This window comes from Hippichthys cyanospilos, chromosome 6 (assembly GCF_059441005.1).
Source record: "Hippichthys cyanospilos isolate Australia breed blue-spotted pipefish chromosome 6, RoL_Hcya_1.0, whole genome shotgun sequence".
In the NCBI taxonomy this organism is placed as follows: Eukaryota; Metazoa; Chordata; class Actinopteri; order Syngnathiformes; family Syngnathidae; genus Hippichthys; species Hippichthys cyanospilos.
The window spans coordinates 13,320,888-13,346,538 of record NC_142374.1 but is presented as its reverse complement, the minus strand read 5'-3'; the positions used below and the strand labels follow the sequence as shown (position 1 = coordinate 13,346,538).

Here is a 25,651-nt window from a genome sequence, read left to right as displayed (position 1 = left end):
TTGAGTCCGCTGTGTGTTTTGGGCCGCATGCAGTGAACATGAAGGAAGGAGGAGGCGCTGAGTTATGCAAAAACGCGCGCGCTTGCGGAGCTGGAGGCCAGCCCGTGTCTTGCGCGTTTGCGTCTGCATCTCAATGAAGCGAGAGGGAGGTGATTCACCCGCTTTGTGTCTCGCTGCCAGTCAAACAGACATTGATCTCCAAAGCAAGGCAAGGTGACCCGCTCGTGATGTTGTGCAGGCTTCCAAACGCTCCCTCCCACTCTCTCCGTTTCATTTGCACCTGGGAAAGGCCTTGACCCCACACGCTGCTGCCATGTAGCACGTGGGCCCCAGCGCCCCACCTATCAATCTGTGTGGGTTGCAATCGAGTTGGAAGAAATACACACATGCGTGAGCAGGTGCACATGTGTGGAAGAAAGGCAAATGTTTTAGTGTAACAAGGTCTCACGGGACTTCATAGTTCAACTCAGCTAGGAAAATTATTAGAAAATGACCGTTATATCAAACAACTGGCAAAAATTCACTCCATAAAAGTGATTCAAAGAAAAAAAAAAAACAACACTCTCCGCAGAGATGGTGGACTGCCTCGGTTCAAACATATTTTTTTCCCAAAACATTCTTTTACTTTTCACACATTTCCTTTGCTTTATTTAAGTGTTTAATAACAGCGATTATATTGTGGTATAAATATTATACTACCCATTTAGCAGTCGTTGTCCTACTTAATTCAACTGCACCTATTACTTGCTATATACATACAAGCGACATTTTAATCTTTTAATCTCTTTAGATTAGATTTAAATATCTGTGAATCCTTCCTCAATGCTGTTCCTTGTTTTTGTTTATACTTAGTTTCTTGTTGGTTTGCCTAAGTCACTTTTGTTTTTTACATTTTCAGAACAGTCCAGGTAAACTTTTTGGATGATCATAAAATGGGCAATGGAGAATATCCAGAGATTGAGAAAAAAAAACACACACACACACTTTTTAGTTTGCATTGTTAGTATTCTTATCTTGAATTTGAAAATGACATTGACATTTGTGCTGCTAGGATGTAGAATGTTGTTAAATGTGTGATTAAAGATGCTCTTATAATATGATTTCCCTAATCACTTTATCCATCTTTAGGTTAGCGAAATTGCTCCCTTGACTCATTCGATCCAGAGATACATCGGGTTTTACATCTAGTTTTAAATGAATTAATGGTAATAATAAAGCAGAAAACATTACCAATGAGTTCCCAAAGTTGTTCTTTTTCTACTAACTGAACTTTTGCTAGAATTTTGTACAGTAAGCAAATTTCTGAAAAACCTTCATTCTTCCTGGTTTCAATCCAGTCCCATATTGAACGTCGTCTCACTTCACGACATTGTACCTTACTTACTTGCGCTGCGGCCGAACGGGTCAGAGTCCATTCGGCTCGGGTGGGATTATGGGGAAGTGAATCGTTGTCATTGTTAGTCGCAGTTGGATTGAGAGTGGCAGTAATCTGCTTTGTCGCTCTGCACCTCATTTCTCCCTCGGGAAGTGTGGCTAAGTATTAGTATTTTGTGGAAGAAGATTTACGCCTAAGTTTTTTCGATACTGTCTCGATGACTGCTGATGTTAACTGTGCCTTTGTCATGTTTTTGTCTTTTTTGGTCATGTTTCAGTTTGTACAGGTCAAATGCTTCGTATTTTTTTGAAGGAACAATTAAGGAATAAAAGTAAACCGTATCAAACTCGGAAGATAAGAGATAAAGCACAGCACAGATCGTACCGCTTTCCCACAATTTTTAAATTATTTATATTGATATAGCTTCACCATATATTAAATAAACAATCTTGACCTGCTGTTTCCAGACAAATCAGTCTTATATCTTTCTTTGCTTTTCAAACTAATTTGCCATCTTGTCGACATTGCAGGACGTCAAGAAAATTCCTCCATCTGTGATAGAGAATTTGGAGCCCAACGTCCTGTCACCCTCACTTAGAAGGTAAACTGCATCTTTTCCAATACAGTACTTAAAACCAAATTACAGTCATATGGAATGGTTTTTGTTGTATTCCTTGTACCAAAAAAGGTAGGTTTGTGAAGAACATTTTAAACCCCAAATCACAATTTCTATTCCTGTTTTCAATCGTGAAAGCATGTCTTTTCCTTCTGTGAGCCTCGGGTCGGAAATAATTCAAGCAGGACAATTTAGTGAAATAAATCTGTGTAAAGATGATGGAGTGTCAGACGATGTCTTTTTGTAGACAGAGCGCTTGCGTGTACTGATTTATTTCCATGCAGATTTTTGACAGCTGACTCCCCGAGGAGCCTTTTATGATTAAATGCATTCCGCACTAGATATTTAGTTGCGTGGGCGACCACACCCCTTTCCTCTCTCGCTTCGCGCTGACAAGAAGTCCTTGATTGACAGGAGGGGTTCTGACACACGGCACGCTCATGGGGGATGAGGCCAAAACCCTTTCGCTTCATGTGCTGACCCTGTGAACCTCCTTCACCCCACTCTTCTCCCTCCAAGGAGCCAGACGCTGTGCATGTATTTTTGACTTTATTTATAGTTCATATCTGACTGACACAGCAGTTGAGGGGGGATCAAATACTCAGGATGGGCGTAAAATTCCACAAATTTCACCTAACTGTGTTTTTGTTTGCACCAAGCCCAACTCGTTTGATCCCAAATACACATTTTTACGTCTTTTCAGAGTTCAGGCATTCATTTCAAGGTACACAGGTACTTTTTTGGGGAAAAAAAGGCAGTTTCTTTAAAATTCAAAACATAACTCTTTCAGTGCCAAGTCTTATCGGAAAAGGCGACCGCTGATCACATCTTTCATAGCTATCAATAGCGAGCGACACTCCCATCAAATGGTCATACTTAATTACTACAGTGCTTGATGAGCTTAAAATGAAGAGGAGCGCTGGACACGAGAGTTATCACTCTATTCATAAAAGAAAATAAATAACGTAGTCACTGGCAGGCAACAAGTATTTTACATTAAAATAATTCTTGTCGCTGGCAAGGAAAGAGTTAATAAGTGTTCAAAAAAAAAAGTGAAAGTTTAACGTCTCAATTGTCATTCTGTCTTATTGTTACGATTTTTTGCACGCCAGTAGATTAAACAAGGAACCAAACAAGGAATCAAATCATCTTGAACGGAAAATCGTTTTTTAATCGATCTTGTATCGAATCGTAAACCCACCATTCAGAATCAAATCGAATCGTAAGGCAGGCAGATGTTCCCACCCTGAATGGACATGCATCCTATCGTTCCATTTTGGCGGTGAAGCTGAAGGGTGGTTGCAGTACGACTCAGGTCAGTCTGATAGGAACGCGGACCCATACTGTATGTACGGGGACGGGAGGCGGACAGAAGGAAGGGCAGAGTTACCAAAGGCAAGCAGTGACCTTCTTCTGCTGTAAGATCGAAGGCTTTATTTAAAGGCCTGGTCAATGTGCTGGATGCTGCGGAGGTATCAGCCTCGCAGCCGGGCGACTCATCAGAAGCACTGTAATACAACGCTGACTCTAACCCCCAATGCGCGCACACACAAACACACGCAAACACACACAGTGGACACATCAGGTTTTACAGCGCAGCTGAGAGGCTGGACAGAGGAAAATACAGGATCAGCATGAGCTAAGTTTAAAGTGCAGCAGGAAGAATACTCGCTCTTTTCTTTTACAGATGAACGCTAAATGCGCCACCATTATCAAAATGAGTCCAATTGCAGACACGGGCAGAACACTCAAAACTCCATGTTCTTCGTAGGTGTGAATGCTTGTTGGTGTCTGCTTTTTATGCGGCCTGGGATTGAGTGGCAACCGGTCCAGGGTATTTCCTGCCTTGATATTTGACTGTGATATTATAGCTCATATGGTTATCGTATATAGAAGCACTGTGCATTGAAATCATCAAAACACCATTTGTCATTAAAGGGCCTGCATCATGGTTCTTAACCAATGTGCAATGCTATTTCCATACCCAAAAGACCCCAAAAGTGGTCTTTTCCTCCGTTCACACTAAGTGAGTACTGCCCCGTACTGCTCATGTGGACTAGACACCCAATTGTCCTAGTAGTCAGCAGTGCACTGGAACGATATCATTAAAGGGGTGCGGTAGCCACTTGTTGATAGGCAGGAGACAAGCGTCGTAAGAGATAAAGCCACCAAAATAACGTATATTCATTGTGCCTAAGATGATACATACTAATATACAATACATACCAACAGTTTACTGTAGAAGGTTTAAAAGTTCTTTAATAATCTTAAAATCACACATTAATTGCCCTGTCATTAATTTGAATGCCATGAAAATATCACTGCCACCTATTGTAACATCAAAGCATCTGCCCCAAATAAAAGAATAATTGGAATTCTTATTGTAACAAAAGCAGTTACACATTTTTCAAACTCTTTTTCTGTGGCCTTCAAGCCATTAACGGTAAAATGAATAAAACGATTGAAAAAAATAAAAAAATTAATGAATCCTGATAAAAACCTATCTACGTGGCTGACCAGTTCCCTCTCCACGGAAGCATTTTCGATTTTTAGCAAAACACGCCTTTTAAAATTTCAGATTTACCGTTCCACTTATTTTGTTTAAAAAACAAGCAAACAAATGGTCATACTTACATGACAGCAAACGAATAAATGATGGAGCAATACATGACGACTGACATGATGACTTAATACAAGCTATTAAATCAATACTGTAACCTCTTTCATACATATTCACCTGTGCCTTTCAGAGAGAACTTGCCAGTGCAGGGATATTACCGCGGCTCTTGCTCCTACCCCGGAAGAGGCAAAATTATTAACTTCAGCATTCCGTATTTCACACGGAACCACCACACCGAATAAGCCAGCGTTGGCCATCGTTCTGAAAGGGGCCGTTGTGTTGAGAAACAAGTGGCTAAAATTAGTGTGCAGCAGACAGAGTACATCATCATTCAGCGTGTACGAACACTTCTTCACGTTTTACATGAGACAGCATGGTCGGGGCAGGGGCCAGTGTAGCAGTGAGGGACTGAATGCAGGATAGCAAGCCAGTGTGGGACACAGTGTGGGAGGACACCTGCCTGCTTCAGCACTTTCTCTCTGACACGGGCTCTGAGGTCACAGACAGGGCAGCACACCTCCAAGAGCTCTGTCTCTCTCTCTCCCGTCCCACTACCGGCAAGGTGCCAAGCCTCTTTGCCTTTTTTCGGCTATCAATTGTGCACTTACATTACTTTTGTTAAAACATGAGAACATTCTACACAAGAATGTCAATTCATGAATAAAAAGTCTATCATTAGACGACTCATGTCATTATTGCATAACTTAACTTCATGAAAACATGAGAACATTGCATCATTAGAACGCCAAATAATCAAGACTTTAGAACACCGTTATTAGAACTTCCTGTCATGAGAACAAAACATGATGCATGAAAGTAGAACATGATGTCATTAAAACATGAGAATCAGAAAATTGTTATCAGAAAGTGATCATTAGTGTTCCACATCGGGACACCGGGACTTATGGGAAATTTAGAACAACGGCAATTCCATTGTTGTATGACATGGCCCAGTCGTTTTTTTGTTTTTTTTAGGGCTTAATTCAGCTATAGCTTCCAAGAGAAACAGCAATGCTCCATTCAACCTAATAAGAGAAGAAGTGTCTTGTAAAAAGAGCTCTTCTGTTCAGTGCCACCCTAACATCCAGAAGCGACTCATTATTAAGCTTGTTCTGACTTGAGCACTTGTTAGCGTTCCCCATAAAACAAGGCATTTATTTAACCATCAGCAGTTTTAAAGATACACACACAACAAACTCAGAACAATGGCGTGTATAGATTTAAATCATTTTCAAGTGTTTTTTTCCCTCCTTCTTGTTTTGCTTTCTGCTCCATCTCAAAGCTAGGCCCTGGAGCCACACCTCCAAACATCAGCTCCTCTTTTCAACTTATGTTAATATACAATCATCTCTCTGAGGTTTTCACTTGTTTGCCCTGATTGTGTTGTTTTATTCAAACATAATTAGTTGTAAAGATGTTACCACACTGTGCGTGTGCCTCTGAGCCACCGTTGTCCTCAGGTCGCGATTGAATGCTCGCAGCGTGATAGAGTGAAGAAAGCGGTGTGATCTCGTGTTTTTTCACGTATGGCTTGCAGCCTTCAGCCTGCAGCCTTCCTCATGCCTGCAGCATCCTCCTGCTGCAACCGCACACTTTGTTTCCCTTGCATTGTCCTGACGGCTCCTGTTACTCTACTTATGCAGATTTATTTTCTTTTTGGGAGGGATTTGAATGCATTACGTGACCATGCTCATAACAGAAAACATGTATTTTTCATCTTTTCCATTGAAAAGAATGGAAATGCAAACATCAGTACACTAGAAAAAAAACAACAAATATTTTGTATTGTGTCTCAACTGCTAAATACTGTACGTAAAAAGTAATTTTTTACCTGGTCGTTACAGAGTATCATCACTATTATTGACAGCTATACAAATCAAAAATCCATTTTAAATGGTCTGGCAGTGAATGAGTTAAGGAACATATGCACTCAACAGCATGCAGTCATACCATAAGTGAACAGAATGAAAAGAATCAAAGCGTTGGCACATTATAGTTGAGTGGCTGTTGTGGTGCTTATTCTGGAATGTGCACCTTGGCCATCAGAAGCAGTATAACGCATACAGACACGCTATGTGCAGATTCTGATAACTAAACAGAAGAACACTGCTTTCCAACAGCAGTAATATTGTCACTTCTGCAGAGGATAAAGAATATATGCCTGTGAAACATGCTTTAAGATGTCTGAAACTATTGCGACTGCTTTTAAGTTTTTACAAACTGTATAATTATTGCAACATTGATGCTAGTTTTGTTAGCCTGTGTATGGTGTTTTGCATCATGTGTTAGTAATACGCTAACCAATTTACCGGTTGATAGTCTTATGATAGTCTTCTTTTGTGTTAAGTTTTAAACTAAAAAAGAATTCAAAGTCATTTATTGACACTCTCAAAGTTTAAAAAACGGCTGATTGCTGCTGGGGAAGTTAGTTGCTCGCAGCTTGCACATCTGAAAAGAGATATCAGTACTTTAAACCTCTTTGTCAAAATAAGAGTTTCTTTTCTCTGCCTCAAAAAGTGATAAATAGGTGTAAAAAAAAAAAAAGATGGAACTAGATAAATTGACCGAGTGAAATCTTTGGGACTTCTTGGATTTCAGCTCCGACAATGATTTGTGGTAAATATATCAGTCGAAAAACCACAAGCATCAGGGGTTCAAAAATTCTCAATCTCGTCTCAGAAAATGAAAAGTTTAGTTGTTATCGTTAGCTAATTCAGCATTTCTTTTGTTCAGTAAAAAACAAAACACGCTGCCACCTCTGCGTCTAATTGAATTCCATTGGCGCCATGCTGCGGAGTTGTTAACACGGGACAATGTTAACAGTCCTCGGGATGTGTTTCCACAGTAGAAAATGAGCGCTAAGCTCACTCTGGCAACATGATTTATTCAAAGCACCAAACTGTGTCTTGTGTAGGCCCTAAAGGATCCGATTTTTATAGCCGTCAGCAGCAGCACTTCTCATACACACACATGCAGATTATGTATCGCGGCGACGCCTTTGGGTGGACACAATGTGTGCGTTTCGTCTCATGTCTCGTCCTAACCGTCTTGCGATGCCCGTCTGTCCTCCCGGACACCCCCCTACTTGAAAGCGCCGGCAACGAGCTTTAATGGCACATATTTCCCGGGCCCCGGCTGAAACGGGATGCATCTCCTCCTTGTTAGCTTGATAAATAACAGCGCTGCTGGGAAAGTGCTGAATTTTAGCTTTCGGCCTCTATTTTGCGCCGGATGGCATTAATTTTAAGTGGCGAAGAGGAAAGCAGCGAGCTAATACAGACAACTAAATAAAGAAGAGGGTGCACAAGGGCTGGAAATACTCTGCACCAACCCGCTTGTACACACACTTCTTTGTTCAGCCGTATCCTACGTTCACCGGCCAATGCATTAGGTCACACTCTAATAATAAGAGCCGACACAGTGACCTATGTGATTTTCAGGGTGGTTATTACTGAGAACTAGTTCTAATATTTTGCTCCTCTTATGCGCCCCAGTAAGGGCTATAAGAAAAACAAAACTACACATCATATATATATATATATATATATATATATATATATATATATATATATATATATATATATATATATATATATATATATATATATATATATATGATTTGCTCTCCAAGTATTTGCATCACCAACCAATTGAAATTATTTTTATGAGTCTTTAAACCAGTTCTTAACATTTAAACACAATTAAAAAAAAAATAAATACAACTGAACTGAAAGTGCTGATACTTCTGCCTAGGACTAGAGGGAGCCCACTTCCTCCTAGTGTTAGGCATAGCATACTTTGACAATCACTTCATAAGAACTTTTATATCTTATCTATTTTTTTAGATTTTTAGTTCTGGTTTATGTTTTGTCGTCGTAGAGATTTTTGTCCGTCTTAAGTTGACAAACACATTACACGTGCTAGTTTATACCTTCATTTAGGTGTGGTACAGTATCTAAAATAAGATCTAGATCATAGGAGCTCTGTAAACAATTAATTTGATTCACTTGCTATTACGATACTTAAAATGACATCATAATCTGTGCTTTTATTTCCATCAAGTGGATTTCTCTCATTCTCCCAGACAGATCCGTGCCCTCCAGATGTGACGCAGGGAGTGCAGCGGTCTTTGTATTTAATTTTCTGCCTGTATTTATCACACGCTGTCGTTTGGCGGTCATGTGACCACGTGAACTACTGCCGAGCGGCAATTAAGGCTGATAAATCACTCATTTACAGAAGAGGAGGAGGATGGAAGAAACGAGGGAGGAGTGCGATACAGAGCAAGGGAAAGATTAATGAACAGCTTGTATTCCTTCACAGATATTTTATTTGTTCATTTACTCGAAGCCGCGGCATCGCTGTGTGCGCGGGGGCCGGCGTGCGGCGGCAGACGCACAAAGAGACGGATGCAGGTAGTTGCCATGCTTTACTGCCATTGTGACATGACTGCCTGTGCATGTATGCACCTGCAGACATATTAAAATACAGTGAGACACTTGGCTGATGGATCTCTCCCGACTATAAACAGGAGAGTAAACACACTCACGGCACGGCATGCGGGAGAATTTAATTGCGCTATCCTTTATTTTTTGTCAGCGCCACGTCAGAAATGTTTTTCCCATCCTGTTTTATTTGGGCATTTGACGCTGAGGTTCACGGTGCAGTGATGGTATGAGTTGCGTCTGAAAGTGTGTCTCAGCAGCCCTGCTGCAGGTCAGTGCCCCAATGAGACTGCCCACTCACTTGAAAAAGGCTGATTAAAGATTCATGACAAAAGGGGGGAAAAAATCAGTGCAGCCTTTTAATGACAGAGGAAGAAGACAGGTAGAGAGAAAGAGATGGAAGTGTTTTGTTTCACCTGCTCACAGGAAGCCACTGAGAAGTTTCCACCTGCAACAGTCAGCACCGTGGGGATTTAATGTGGGGATGAGTTGAACTGAGTCTATACAATGCCAGTCAAAAGTTTGGAAACACCCTCACAAAAGACCTTATTTTTATCATTTAGTGTTTGAATTAATCATTTCTAAATTTTAAAGATTTTTGAGAAAAGCCTTAAAACCATTTTTATTTAGATACAGTGTCTGAATGTTGAAAATCAAAAGACTAATATAAAAAGTGGTTTTATTCCTTTGGTTTTTAGACTCCTTCCAAGTGCTGGCTGCAATGGTGCTGTTTTCTTTTGACCAAATAATTACAAAATAACATTCAAATAAAACATCGTCCATCCTGTCTGTCGCAGACTTGCTCAGTTGAGTTTGGTGGAGAACTTTGCGATGATTTGCTACATTAGAGCTGGGTTGCTAACGTTAACTGTGAATGCAGCCACAGCTGGGTGTTTTACATTTATGTGTTAGTCTAAACTCTAGGTGCTTCCGTGGTAAACAGGTCCCTTCTTACAAAGAACCTCTTATCACTCTACCTTTATCAAAGGTGCCGTCTAGGTTATTTTTTTTCTTTTAAATTAAATTAACCATTCATTGGACCGACAACTCTCAAACTCAAACATCAAATTGTAGAATAATACTGAAGTCATCCACAATATGAAGAAATTTCGTTTTAATTCTTTGGAAATACAGTTAATCGTATTTAAAAGTTTCGATCAATCAAAGAGGTCACGTTTTGTCCAGACTGCTTTGCCAAACTTTGATTTTTTTCCAATAATATTTACGAAGAATGGGGATGATACTTTATGAACTGGAATGACTTTCAGGTCATAGGTGTGCATGTTTAATAGAGTACAGCTGGAATTTTGTCACCTCAATGTTTTTTTTAGACTACCTGCAGTCGTGACAACCATGTATTTTTCCATCATTTATTCATTGATTTTCCCTTTTTTTTAGCTCTGGCCTGTTGGCACCTCCCTTAATGCCGAGAAGGTACTGCCCTGCCATTTTGCCTAATTTAAAACAGAGTTAAGTAATGAATGGGAGCACCAGTAAAAAGTGGGACGTTATTAGCATCCGACCACCTGGGCTGAACATCTGCAGCGTCCCACCGCAGACAGTACATACATCAATGCTACGCGCACACATGCACACCCACACACACGCAGACCCTTATTGACATACGCACTGCTCCTGCAACGGTGGGGAATCGGCTTATTAGAGATGCATAGGCCAAAGGTCAAGTACGGGTTCCGCTCCTCTAGTCGCAGAGAAGGTCAACGGTCATCAGGTCGGTGTAGAGGCCGGCGTGACGGCTTGTGATCGGTTTATCACAACACGGGTCGGCGATCGCTTCACAAATCAAAGTTCATTTGCATTCAACACAATTCCGCATTTTTTTTCTTCCTTCTATTTGTTTGTCTTGCATTCCTCTGCTGCAGTAACCACTCTCCTTTGAATAATTATGTGATCTTTTTATGTTCTATTAGCACTCTTTTTCCCTTGTGCTATTTTTTCATCTTCAAAGTGAAAGCTAAAATAGGGCGATCATTGCAATTTAATTACTACATATCCCTTTGTGAGTATGTTTGTTTGTGCGCAGAAATTTGCTGGCCTATGCAATTTTTTTGTGTGGTCTGTGACTCCCGTTGCTTCCCTGCGTAGTCCCCTCGTATTTTTAGTGAGGTGCCACAGAGTTTATTTAAATAGATGAGAAAAGCAATTCCCAAATTAGGGGGAATCTCCTGTCGCATCTCAGTCTCTTCATAATAACCCCCAGCATTGCACTGCATCCCCTTGACACGCACGCACACACACACACCTAACAAACACTTACACACAGTATTGCAGACGCGGCATTTTTCACTCTCCGGGGTAAAAGGTTTTCATAAATGAAAATAAATACTTTTCTTCATACGAAAGAGAGCGAGGAGGCAGTGGCAGAAATGACTGTTTGATTCATTTGATTCTGCCCTCGCTACATTTCGACATAGCTAGGCAGATAGACAGCTCCTCCAATAAAGACACAAGGAGGTGTAAAAACTGAAACAGAAAATTACAAATAATATGAAAATATTTACACGCTGCTTTAAATAAATACAACAAAAACAATCATCCTCATTTGACTGCCACGTGTTATAGCACTCGGCTAGACAAGTATGCCAACAGTTGCGATAATAATGTGTGATTGTAATTACTCCAGTGCATTACTTTTTGCTGTAACGCAGTAGTGTAATGCATTACACACAAAAAAATAGTAATATGTTACTCGGCACAAATGAGAGTAACGCAGTGCATTACAATGCATGTTTAACCTGAAAAGGGGTGCCCCCCCCCCCAAAATTTGCCTAAAACACTGCAGGAACGGAGGAGAAAAATCTGGGGCAAAATGTTGTACTGAGTGTGCCAGCAGCAGACGGCAGGTTGAATATGGACAATACGTACAAAAGATGGAAATACATCCATTACTTTCAGTTTGTCAGCGATTAAGACAAGAAGAATATAATAGTGAGGTGAACTTTGTGCGCGACACTTAAAGAGCCGTCCACTTCGCCAAATAGCACCAGTATTTTGACAAAACATATGGGGAGGTGCCAAAATAATGTGAAGTTAGCAAAAATAAACCATGCAGAGGACTGAGAGTGGGGATAAAACAAAGCGGGCAAAATGATCGTTCTCTTGCTCAGGAATGCCACTTTGACCTCAAGAAGGTTAGGAGACTCATGGAGTATGTCGTACGTAAAAGATATGCCGCTGCTTTCCACAATGGCTTCACCAACATTTTGAAACCTTATCAGCGAGATCCCTGTCGCAACTAGCAATAATGCCGAGGTAAGCCAACACCAATTTTCACCGTATAATTGCTATTAATAATAGTCAATAAATAGTTCTGGTAAACGTGTATCAAGATGAAACATTCAAAGACCCAAGTTAAACAGTACGTTAATCACATTAACGATGACGTAGGCTAGCTGCTAACAGCAGCCCCATGGAAACCATCTATTTTTTTAAACGTCTGTCCCTGACCAAGCCGACTGAACTTGAATTTGGATGTTTACATTGAAATTGTTGAATGCACTAACTGTTTCTGCCTAAAGCATTAACACTGCATCACAATGCTGTGAGGCTAAGTAATGAATTAAAATTTTTAAAAAAAGATAAATACACACACATACAGGCTGTGCTTGGCTCTAGGCTTGCAAACAAGGACTTGCAGAGCATTGCTTTCTTGCTAATGAAAATAGGAAGTACTCAATACAACAAGATTCGGTCGCCTTTCACGCTAAACTTAACTTTTCATACGAATGAAATGAAACAGCTCTGTAACCACAGAAACACTCAGTAAACAGTAAATGGCTCATAAGGAGCCAGAAGACCGCAGTACAAGCAAATGTGTGAGTTAAGGCGCTAAGTTTCCAGTGGCGTGTGTGCATTGTACGTAATGTGCGGGCCAGTGCAAAAACATAATGTAGGTAAGAGGAAAACTTAAAAAAAAATCAATTCACAGTGTTGTGAAAAGAAATTACTTTAATTTACAATATAAATTAGACTTTATAAAATAAAACACTGTTAACTATGCTGTCATTGTAGCATTGCAGCACAAACCCCTGGTATTGGTGGCTAGTCGCTAATAGGAGTGTTGATGTCTTGAGATGCTCTGGCCTAGTGAGGAGCATTCCTTCGGACATTTCAAACTCAGACTTATTATTTGTCTGTCTGTCTGTCTGTCTGTCTACCAAGCTCCTTCCTTATTTGTTTGTTTGTTATCTATTCTATATTAATTAATTAATTAATTAATTAATTAATTAATTAATTAATTTGCTATTATCCACTGCGTAATTTACCCGAAAAAAGTCAACTAAGGAGAGTACTTTTTTCCTCACTCAAAGGGAGTATGTGTTGATTTTTGCATGCACCCGTAGAAAGCTTTAGAGGAATTACGGTAAATGCAACAATACACGCCCTACTCCGGCTGTCCATTGCTATGACATGGCGACCTCCAGAGGAGTGCCATCCCCCATGTAATATAATTTCATGATACCTAGACCAACGATTATATTTACATCATCCTGTTGGTCATTTAGAACACATTTATTTGCAATTTTTTTTTTTTTTTTGCAATCATTTAATTTATTCATTTTCAATGAAAAAGGGTCGAAATCTTACATATAGTCACTTTAAAGCACTGTTAGAAACTGAACGTAATCTCAGACCATTCTTTGAGCTACATCCATGGTAAGGTCACATTTGCTGTTTCTTTTCACTCTCCACTCTCTTTGTTTCCTCTCGATATTTCATTCACCAAATGTCCAACAGCTCCATAACAATAACTCTCTCCTCCTCCTTCTGTGTCCTCTTCTTTGGTCTACGACTAAACGACTCTGTCGAAAATAAAGAGCACTTATCTTATCTCCTGCCTCCACTCGCCGCCGCCCACGCCACGCAAACTGATGTACATGCGCCTGTCCCGTTGGTGTGTTTTTGTGCGCGCGTGTGGATGACGTTCTTTTAGTATGTTAGGTGGAGTCCCAATATTTGTCTTCCTTACGTTTTCTTGCATACGTGACATCTTTTCCTCATTACGGTGTGAAGCCTATCTTGACTAACTTCAGAGTGATCACAGTACAGCAAATAAAAGTGCCAGTCAAAGTCACAATGACCGGCATTGAAAAAAGTTAACATTTTGAAGTTGATTTATTTTGATGTTTTTGGATCAGAAAAAAATAGCGTTCGAACAAGGGTGTATAGACCTTTGATATCCGGAGAACGGTTATTGAACTGTTTTGCCGCCTTACCTGTGTGGCTTGCCGCCCCCACTTTAAGACAGTCCTTTGTGTGAAGGAGAAAACGAGAGCAGAGGGAGGATGCGCTGGAGACGGAGAGATGAAAAGTGTGATAATTCTCCTGCTTCCCCGAGGCCTCTCGCAGCCCTGCAGGCCCCCTATAGGTCCCCTGGCACATGCCTGAGCAGAATGCCAGGGCCTGCTAATTGGCCCCTGTGATAACACCACCAGAGAAAAAAATGTGGGGAGAAAAATGCGCATGTGGATGTTAATGTTACAGAATCACAGCATCGCCCAAATGCTTATTTTCCACCCTCAAGTAATAATTTATAGGTTTGTAATGCTCCTTTGAAGGGTGTTTGACTTGCAAGTGTGACGAGTTTTCTTCCGATGCGCCCGCTCATTGAAGTTGGAAAGCCGCTGAAAGACAATTAAAAGCGCGCGAGCCAGTTCAAAGCGCCGCTTCAGTCTGTAAACAGCTTGTTTCTCTCTAATTGTTTCATTATCTCCGTGTGCTTATTAAATGTAGCGTAATTGTTAATTACCACAGCAGCTTCTGTAAAGGATTTGTCTTGAGTATCAAAACAAATTAATTAAACCCAATGCGTGCGCTACAACAGGCATGATAACAGCAGGTGCGTGTGAATGTGTGTGAGCTTGTCTTTCACTTCCACATCTCCAGCGCTTTGCCTGTTTGTTTCTAATCCCTCAATGAGATTCAAATGAGATTCATACCAAAATCTAGCAAGCAGCACAGGTAATATGCAAATTCCTTTTATGATGAATCCAAAGCGCAGGAGTTACTACCCCCCCCCCCCCCCCCCCCCCCAATAATCAACATGAAAAGTCGAAGCATTGACTCCTCATCTTTAACTTCTACTCAAAAGCTATGCTGGTCTCAAATCCAAAGGCATGCAACACTTACCATGTGCAGTTTCTCATTACAGTTGCATCCAAACTTCAATTTCATGGAGAAGCCTCTTCCATGACTACCTACAGAAAAACATATACAAATATATTTTTCAGTGGCCGTAACAGACTGCTTGCAATCCATGTTTGTCTTAATTAGTGTCTGAACTCCAAACACTGTGTGGTGCTTAACGCATCGTTGCAGATGTCGGCTGCACTGCAGCGTGCATCTGCACTACTGATAGATGGTGCAGTTGGAAACACTTTATTTCAATTAGGGCACAGGAAGCAGGAAATAACCAATTCAAAATCAATTGTCATTCTAATACACGGGGGCCCTCTTTCAGGATCCACTTTGTTCAATCTTGAAAAAAATGAAAGTGGTCAGACTGAAAATAAAGGAGGAAGTTGAGGCTGCCAAGTTCAGGGAGTTCACCAACTTCAGCTCAATCTATGTGCATGGGTAGGATTTTCTTTCATTTGGTATTTTCCTAGATTCTGCACGGGTAAAATTGGTTAACAGGGGTCTTTGCGTCACTGTGGGATTGATAGTAGTTTTGTCCCAGTCAATTGTAGAGGCTCCCCTCATTTCTATTAAAACCGGGGCAGTCAAAGCGCATGCCGTTATTGCAGTTATTTTAGTTTGGAAAAACATAAGTACAGTAATTATAGTTTGTTTTTACGTTGTTTTGAGTTTTATTTATAAAATGAAAGTCGGTTTTATTTTTGTTCTTCAAGGCAGCTTTATTTCTACTGGTTTGTTTTTCAAAAATTAATAGTCTTGGTTTTCATTAGCTATAGTATTATTTTTTGTTAACTGTGCATTACTTGTGTGGAATATTATAAATCACCAAAGAATTGTGGTTAACAAAATATATCTTACAATCATTTTTCTAACAACCACACATATTCAAATCAATAAACACTCAACTGATTTTAAATTAAAATATGCGGAGCGACTGCATGATACTGCATCTAACATTTAACGCATCACAAAAGCTAGGGTGTCTTATTTTGCCAATTTAATAGCTTCTAAAATGTATTTGTAGCATGAATTTCTGTTGAGCAGTAATAAACCTGGATGTAGCATGTGGGTTTTTTTGTATTGTGGATTTTTTAAAGAAATATGATCCCTCCCCCCCAAAAAAAACAAAAGAAAAGCATCTCTTAACTCACATTTCATTGCAGTAGGCCCCAAAAAGAATGCAAACGTCGTCCTAAAAAGATGTCATAAGACGATGCATATTTATTGGCCAATGCTAAATAACATCGACTCTGTGCGACACTAGTTAGCAGGACTAAAACTCCCAGAGGACTGATCAAACATCTTTTTTTTCCAGCCACAGTTATCCGGCTATTACTGAAATTAACACTTTTCAAATGAACTCCAAAGCATCATGAATTAAATTTATTACCAAAGAGAAAATGATAATGTAATATAAAACGCCCACAGTTCAGTCTATTGTTATTATTATTATTTTTATTTTTATTATTATTTTTTTTAATTACATACGATTGTTTTAAAATATATTAGAGCCATGTGCAAAACTTCCCGCAAGGTTTCGAGAGGGGCTAAGAAGGCGAGGCAGGCGCAGCCGAGCGGGGCACACACAATGTAACCCGACGTGTATGATGATATCAGCGAGGGAAAAAAATGCAGTCATGTGTGCGCACTACATCACGGGCACACACACCTTCAAACGCGGCACTGGGATTTGTTTGTGATGTTGGTGCAGTGGACCGAGGCTGAAGAGGTAGTAACAGTTTGATGGCGTCCTTTATGGAGACACTATATAACACCTGTGACAGTCTATTCAGTGCATGTCAGCTTCGGGCTCGGGTAGTGATGGGGAGCGGTGGCTGAAGTGGTGGCGGGGGTCGATCTTGTGCACCGTTTCCTCCTCTGGAAAGAAAGATGAGGGCAAGACAAGTGAGACACTTTGTTAAATGTCGGTGCAGAACCACATTGGGATTGTTAAACCTGCTGCATTTACAGTATAGCGATAATCGGGACAGATTGGAGCATTTTCCCTACTTTTGCAATCGAGGTCAGCACAGACACAATAGTCTACCTTCTCAGATAGATTATGTTCAGTGATTATCCTGCAGTGTGGAGTATTTTAATAAAAGTCTTTTTTTCCCATTACCAATCTGCTTGGAAGAGTCAGGGCCAGCAATTGTAAATGTTTGATATTTACAGCAAATGCTCAAGTGTGGCGGCATGGTTGAAGAGTTGTTAGCACATCTGCCTCAAAGTTCAGAGTCCCGAGTTCAATTCCAGTTTACTCTGGCCTTCCTGTGTATTGTTTGCATTTTCTCCCCCTGCCCATGTGGGTTCTCTCCAGGTACTCTGCCTTCCCCCTACATTTTTACATGCATGTAACATGCATGGTAGGTGTAATGGACACTCTAAATTGTCCTTAGGTGTGATTTGGGTGCGTGAATGGTTGTTCAGCCCTGCGATCCTTTTGAGGATAAGCAGCTATAGAAAATGAATGACTGGATGGAATGCTTAAGAGTAGTGCACACAAAAACCAATCAGACACATTTAAAGATTCTCTCAAACAAATCAGCAAAGGACAGATTCTCAGCTAAAAAAATGATTTATTCTCAATTATTATCGTGTCCTGTCTGCTTGTAAAACAGTTGAGGCCGATGGTAAACATAAACCTGTTCAATCGTTGTGATCACAAACTTTTAAGTGCACTTCACATACTGCACCGGGATATCAACTTTTGGGCCAGTTTGAACATTTTCACTGAACACCTCATTTTTAGCAAAGCGCTAATTATCGGATGTCTTAAACATTATCCTGTGGTCCAAATGTATTAAGGAATTAATCCTCTCCAATTTGCTTGGAAATCGCTTGGGGCCCACAATTGTAAATAGACGTGTTTATATTACCTCCAAAATGAGGGCAAAACAGCAAAAGGACTTGCCAAAATGTGCTGAAGTGTTCTATCAACAATGAGTCGATTTGGCGATGTATTGCCCAGCACGGGATTTTAGCGTTTTGAATTTTCCTTGCGATTACTTTTTGACAAAACCCAGTTGTTGACCATCTTTGAAAATGTATCCTGAGAGATAATCCCCTAATGCGGAGTCTGTTAGGAGTAATTTCTATTTTCTTTTAAATGATGAAATAAGTAAATGTATCTCTTAAGTACTTACAATAATAATGCATCCTAAAGTGTGCGGTGGACACCGTATTTGGCTGAAGAGAAGCTCATTCTGTTGTTGGGCACAAATATAGGAGCAGCTGATTTGTCTTGAGTGTATAAAATGGCTCACAAGTCACTCACCACAATAGAAACTGCCAAAAAAGAAAAAGTCAGCTGTGACATGTTGGTTTTAATGGGAATACACAAAAGAACATAAAGCACATGTATGCTGACGTTTTTCCTCATGATGTGTGAGGTTTCAAAAAATACTTATGTTAAAAATGTATGTATGTAACCGATTTTAAATGGTAAAAAAAAAGAGCTTTCTTTTGGACTAACTCCCCAAGGTCCATCAGCCCACTTCTCATTGGTTCCCCTTCTTAGCTACATTCTATTTGTTCTGTGATTGGGTATTGAAATAGCCTACCGATTGGCTATTGAAGGCAAGAAGACTGTTTAGAGGATTTAGCTAAACTTTCTTCTGCAAATCTCATTACTCACACTTAAAAACACACCCACACACACTTAGAGCGCACAAGTTTGTTGTATGGATGATTTCACTTAAAAACTCTAAATCTGGCTTTCTCAAAACTTTTTCAACAAATTCGAAAGTCCTACCCAAGACACATCCATCCTTCCATTTTCTGCAAGCTAAATTTTAATCCCTGCAAAGTGATAGAGAAGCACGGGACACCCTGGACCGGTCATCAGTTCAATACAGTTCACAAACCCTCAAACAAACATTCACATACTCTATAGGCCATTCGGTCTTTGGCTAAAACATGAAAAAAGGCTGAAAAAAACATTCAAAACAGTAGCGGTTGGAACACCGTATTGACAAAACCTGGGCGTATAGATCAGCTTTTGACAAAAGGCGCAACAGATGTGAATTTTATTACTGCAAACATGAATCAAAAAGCCATGAAAATGACCCCCGTGGCAGACAAATAAACAGCAAGCAAACATGTCCAGGGTGAGCAGGTGCCGTAGGAGCATGTACCGCAGAGGAAGCGGCACCGTGCCCCCGGGAGAGTGCCGCATGCTATTTTGAAGCGGATGTGTGAAAAGCTTTGTGCTGATTTATGCTCTGTGTTTCATCCCACAATAAAGATTATGGATGATGCTATTGATTTAGCTGGGGCAGTGGCCATGACTGGGCTGGCGGGGAGAAAAGACAATTTGGCTCATTACCATTCACGGGCAGGAAGCTTTTCGCCCGCTGTGTGTGTGCGTCTACGTGAGGCAGCCACTTAGATCATCCTCTGTATTAGCGGCGCAACTCTTCCCTCTTTTTGTGTTGAAGTTCCTTTCCGCGAGTGACACAAGCGCTCAGTCAGGAGGGAGGCATGAAAGTATTGACTCAACTTTGATTTAAAACTCCAAAGCACACGTGCACACTGAGGGATATTGTTAGACTTTCACCGGCCAAAACATTAGGCACACCCGAGCTAACGTTTTTTCTTTGCTACTGATAATAACGCCGCTTTCACGCAAGCAGTTTTATAATGTCAAACTAATCAAAATAAAAAGTCAAATAAACAAAACATTGTTTATTTTTGACAGAGGTTTACTTTAGGTCAGTTTAATCCCAGATTCCCAACACACTATACAAGGCAAAATTAAGGTAATGAATAGCAGAGTTAAGTCGACGTGTTATAATATTTTACACACCAGATATTTAAACAACATACTGTATATAGACACACATGACAATACTTAGACATATTTTCTTTATCCTTTGCAATAAAACAACAAATCTAATAGAGATTTACTGAGGCAATGAGGTAAAAAAAAAAAAAGCTACATTAGGCCTTACGCTGGTCTGATCGGCTTGATTGTGATTGGAAAATATTTGCCATTTTATGCAAGGTTGGTGATCCGCTGTAATGTTATAATTTGCTGAGTGATCAATGAAGCCATTGATCGGTTCCGCGTATTATTATGGGATGTTTTGAGGGGAAACATCATGCCTTTTATTTGCACTAGTGTGATTTTTTTTAATTTTACTATTTTAATTGGGTCATAGAAATGTTTGCTTTAGCATCAGTTCATTATTTGCAGTATTTACTCGGTGCTGTAAAGTCATTTACTTACACTGTAGTCATTTCATTTTACACAAAATTGTTACATTCATTATTTCTGTCTCAATTTGTTTTTGTTTTACCTGACTGATCTTTCACTTCATAGGGTTCAAGATTAGTTAGAAGCACTATTATTTGCATGAGTACTGGCACACCGTACACAGTGAGACCGTTTCATGGAAAACACGTGATTAAAACGTGTCTATCATGCTAACACACCTGCCTCCCTATCCTGAAAATCTTTAAAGTTACACAAAAAGCATATGACATCCACTGAGTTTCTCACAATATCCCCGACATCAGTTGTCAGTTTTATGCCTGGCAAAGGTTGTTAAACCATGGAAACAATGCTTCATTTGCTAAAAATATACATACTGTATTTTTGTTGATACACTAAATTCAAAATACAAGTATATGCAGTAAAGACACGTTATTTAAATCATCATATTGTCCCCCCTTGTTATCGGATTGGTGGTCAATAATTAGTGAATTTTGATCATCCCCTGAAGTCTTAATTGTATAAAGTCTAAATGGTACCTTTCCTTACTTAATGTTGTATGCTGAGGTTTCCATGATCAAATTATTATTTTAGAAATATATCAAATAGGCAGCATAGTGGATGACAGTTTAGCATGTCTGCCTCATAGTGCAGAGGTCTGGGGTACACTACCGGCTCGGGCCTTCCTGCATGGAGTTTGCATGTTCTCTCCGTGCCTTTCTTCTCCAGGTTTGCTTCGGGTTCTCCAGTTTCCACCGACATTTCAAAAACATCGTAAGTATATATAGGTGCGTTTGTGCGTGTGAATGTGTGTTTGCCTTTCTGTGCCCTGCAATTAGCTAGCAACCAGTTCAGGGTGCACCCCACTCCTCACTTTCTGCCCGAAGACGGCTCGGATAGGCTCCAGCATGCCTGCAACTCTTTTTAGGAAAAGTGGTGATTAAAATAGATGGATGGATTGATTGATGGATGAATATTTAAAATATATATAAAAATACACTTCATTCACTTCATTACTATGTAGAGAATTTGCATTCATGTCACTTTGCAAACAACTGCAGCGCAGTAAATGTACATCTAATTACTGACATCACATGTTTTGCTGTACAGCATTACGTTGATCTCCCCAAATTGTCAACAAAACGCTCAGCTAATAAGTTCCCCCAATTCTAGCCCCAACTGAAAAAAAGTACGTCTATTATTAGCTGTAATATTACCAGATTGCTGTTTTGCTGACGACTATTAGAGGACAATAGCAGCAAAGTGAACGTCTTTTTAATTAGTTAGCTCATTTTTGTTTCTGCAGGCCATACATAGGCAAGCAACATCAACAACATGTGCACACACAAATATAATCATACACATTTCACGCACACAAGTTTGGTTTTTAGGGTGGGGGAGGAAGAAGGAAGTACGAGGAAGAGGAAAGGGGTAATATCAGCAGGCTATCTATCCTCTATTCCACTGGTGCAAACCCAATCCTCTTTGGAAATAACAAATGCATAAAGGAGCCACAACACAAATATATCTGCCTGGCTCAGATAGATAGGGCTATGCTAGAGTTTAATACCCTTATGTAAACCAGTAACAATCAAGCCCTAACACACACCCCCACATCACCACTAAGGGGACAATAAGGAACACACGCCATTCTCTCTCTGCCTCTCTCTCTCTCTCTCTCTCTCTCTCTGCCTCTCTCTCTCTCCCTCTCTCTCTCTCTCTCTCTCTCTCTCTCTCTCTCTCTCTCTCCAGATATGAACAATAATGACTGATTGCGTGTGTGTGTGTGAGTGTGTATAAGCGACTGAGCTGTTTTCTTCAGCAGATATTGAACAATGCACTAGCTCAGACTGTTGGGTTCCCCGGCGCTTGTTGTGCTCGTTTGAGAGTCGTACATGGCCTGACCCCCAGAGACCGCAGCCCGGCTATCCAGCGGTCGCTCTCATTCACCCACCGCTTGTTTGAGGTCTCGCTCCGCCAAAAGTGGTTGTGCCAGTTTGTTTCTCCTCTGCTTGAAGTGGTTGTGCCAGTTTGTTTCTCCTCTGCTTGAAGTGAGGTGATGATTCGGTCGACTAAAGTTCAAAGCTGCTAAGACTTGTTGGTTTCAGTGTGAGGTCATTGTTACCTCGGGAAGGACAATTGTATAGGGTTTCTTAAAGTCTCTGCCAGAAAATAAGTTTGACCGATTAGGACTCAAAAAAAAGATTAGACTTACAAAAAAGATGTTTAGTAAACTGGCATCTTTCGTCCGTCTTATATCTAAACATAATTACATGCGTTAGCCAAAAAAATGGTTAAGGCCTCCGGTGACTGAAGCCGAGTCGGAGCTTTTCCACGCCCAAACAACAAAGAACTTTTGAGTGCTATGTGGTATCTACTTTTTGAGTCTAAAGAAACTGATTTTGCTGTTGATTTGTGAGCAGGCACTTCACTGTTCTATTTGTGTAGTCTTAGTATTATCCCTTCAAGCTGAATATGTCAAAACGTTTTGTTAGTGTAATTGGTTTCTTTTTCTTCAAGGTCCGAAAAAAAAAGAAAAACAGTATCTTATTTTGCTTGGTGTTCTCACAAAATACATTTAACTAAAAGGGTGAGAGTAAGAGTAAAAATGACAAATGATCATTATAATGTAAGCAGTGCATGGGCGTGTATATATGGGTGCGCTGCAGTGGGTTAAAATAACAAAGGTTAATCTCATACATCAGGTGCCGTCTGCATGGAAAAGCTCTGTGGAAAAAAAGAAACACTCACTTTGTGTGCTCTCATTGGGCTGATCGCTCTGTTAGATAACTCGCCAGCTTGACATTTCACTCTAGTCTGCTTAAAAGAAATGTCTTTTTAGGGGGGGACTGTATCCAAGTGTGTGCGTTTGTGGTGTATATATATTGACAATTGTAACTGCCCTGTATTTTACCTCACTGTCCCTTCAGTGCTACAAATCTTCACTCTTTTCTTGTACTAATGTAAGATAAGTGAAAACATACTGAAGGTAATGGCACAAGATGCCCTTTCAGAGACAAGTTTGATCATAAAGTCCATGATCACGGAAGAGTCTCAAAGAGATTCAGTTACACAGTTTACAAAGATCAACAGCCTAAGCCCGGACATCACTCTTTTGTGAGAAAAACATGGAAATGAAAAGCCTGACTGCTGTCTTACCTCAAATTAGATTATTTGTGATGTGTTCTTCGTGAGCAACTTCGCTCTTTGGCACTGGAGTGAAATCTGAAGAGCATGCGAAGTGAGTTAAATGACCAGACACCACATATCATTAAATTTTTTACCACGGCTTCCTTCTCTTCGGTTTACTTCTTGGCTTCCAGGCAACGCTTTTCGGACGTCACCCCCACTCTTGATTAGTTCTTTTAATTATCTGGTCAGGTTTGCCCCGGCTCAAAAAATCTGCTTGATGGCAACTGTCGGCATCCCCTAGTCTAAACCCCACGCACTCACCCCATCCACCTAAAGAAAACCCCCAAAAGGCAAATTAATGGAGAGAAACACCGAGAAGGGATCACAGATTGCGGGATGGAGGCAACTTTCCAGGATTACAATTTACCACGGATGCAAAGCAACATTTATGACATGATAGACATAAAGCTTCACGAAACGAAAAGCGGCAATAAAAGAGGCCAAAATACAAGGTATGTTTTAGTCAAACGTAATGGTGTAATGATTACTCTTAAAACAAGAATGACCATTTCTTGTTATTTAGGCGATTCTAGAGTGTTGGAGCCCAATTTATTAAACTCGGAGCGTGTCTGCAGGGTTGTAGAGTAAAATGTGAGCAACACAAAGCAGAGTGCAAGCAGCAATCTAATGTATGCCACGCGTTTATGCTGGCGTGTGTTGGTGCATGTGTGTCACAACTTCAAGTTCAACTTGATCAGCAAACGTAAGGCTTCACTCTCTCAGCCATATAAGACCCTGCTTGGAAAGCATCAAATATTTATACAACATTATCCGCCATCCTATAGCCTGTAAGTAAAGAAAACATTCTCACCGACTTTCTATTGCATTACCGAATCGAGGCCCGGGCCTGGGTTTGTTGCCTTGTTACAGATTTATTGTATTTTATCCGCCATGTTTCTTGAGGAACACTCAACTGGTTGCGCCGGGAGCCCGCTGGGTAAATGATACGATCGTAAAGCAGACATGCCATCACAAATACTATTTACAGATCTCGCCTGGGGATTTGTGACAGTTTTTTTGATCTGCTCAGTGAAAGGGAGGACGGCGAGAAAGTAGAGAGAGTAAGTGTTAATTCTACACGGCAGACACTTGAATGGCTGCTGTTGTTCTGAAGGCTGTTTTATGGCGCAGAAACAGCCGGCTGCGGGTGTTGTTTTCCCCGTGATTGATTGCTCCGGCCCCGGGGCTGTTCGGAGAGCACCGCGTTTTGTTTGAGTATTTACTGGAATGTTGGGAGGATAAAACTCAGCCATCATGCAGCGTCGGGAGGCCAAGAGTATGGCGACAAAAACCCACACACAGAGATAAATAGGGACACGAGGGATGGGGGAGATAATGTCGACAACACGTGATGCGCACTTGTGATCAGGACTAGATACTGTAGCACCAGATGAGGACGTAACCTCATTTAACTACTGTTTAGCGCGCTACTCTACTGTCTTTTGGATTGACACCGCCTCTATTCAAAAAAAGATAAAGTAGCCTAGATGCAGATATTAAATCTTGTGTAAATTTGCCTCGCAGTAAACTACCACGTTTTATTTTAACCCACCGTCAGGGATATTTATTTCAATAGGTCCAATAATAGTCTGTTCAATTCCATAGGTCATTTGAAAAACTGAGTCTTAAAATGCCAATAAACTGTGACAATGAGGAAAACGGTGATTTCTGGAACCAATCAGAATCACTTTGGCTAAGATCACTGTGGAATTATTACAGTGAGAACCAGATGATCGATCGATGGTGTGTTTCATATATTAGCTGTGTTGCTGTGCATGCAAATTTAAAATTTGATAAGATAGTAAAAAATGGTTACTTATTTCATGCATACATCAGATTACATTTGTTCAGAAAATACAAGTGAGACGAATTTTTTGCATATGCCCTAATTGGATCTATTTGATAAAGAGTCACGTGACAGGTAAGGCAATAAGTTTTTTGACCATTTTTTTCATGCATATAATGGCATGTTTTGTGGAACCATTTTGTTTTAATAAATAGTAAGCACAAAGTTTTTGTCTTATCATTT

The 25,651-nt window shown here is 40.3% G+C and overlaps 1 protein-coding gene across 1 annotated transcript in view; it reads left to right on the top strand.

The window, feature by feature from the left end:
- mafb (MAF bZIP transcription factor b) overlaps positions 1 to 25,651 on the top strand; it is a 46,585-nt gene that overhangs the window by 6,008 nt on the left and 14,926 nt on the right. The window contains exon 2 of the mRNA XM_088416890.1: positions 1,906 to 1,976. Coding sequence (XP_088273016.1) covers positions 1,906 to 1,933 — 28 coding nt within the window. The 3' untranslated portion in view covers positions 1,934 to 1,976. The remainder of the gene's footprint in view (positions 1 to 1,905; positions 1,977 to 25,651) is intronic.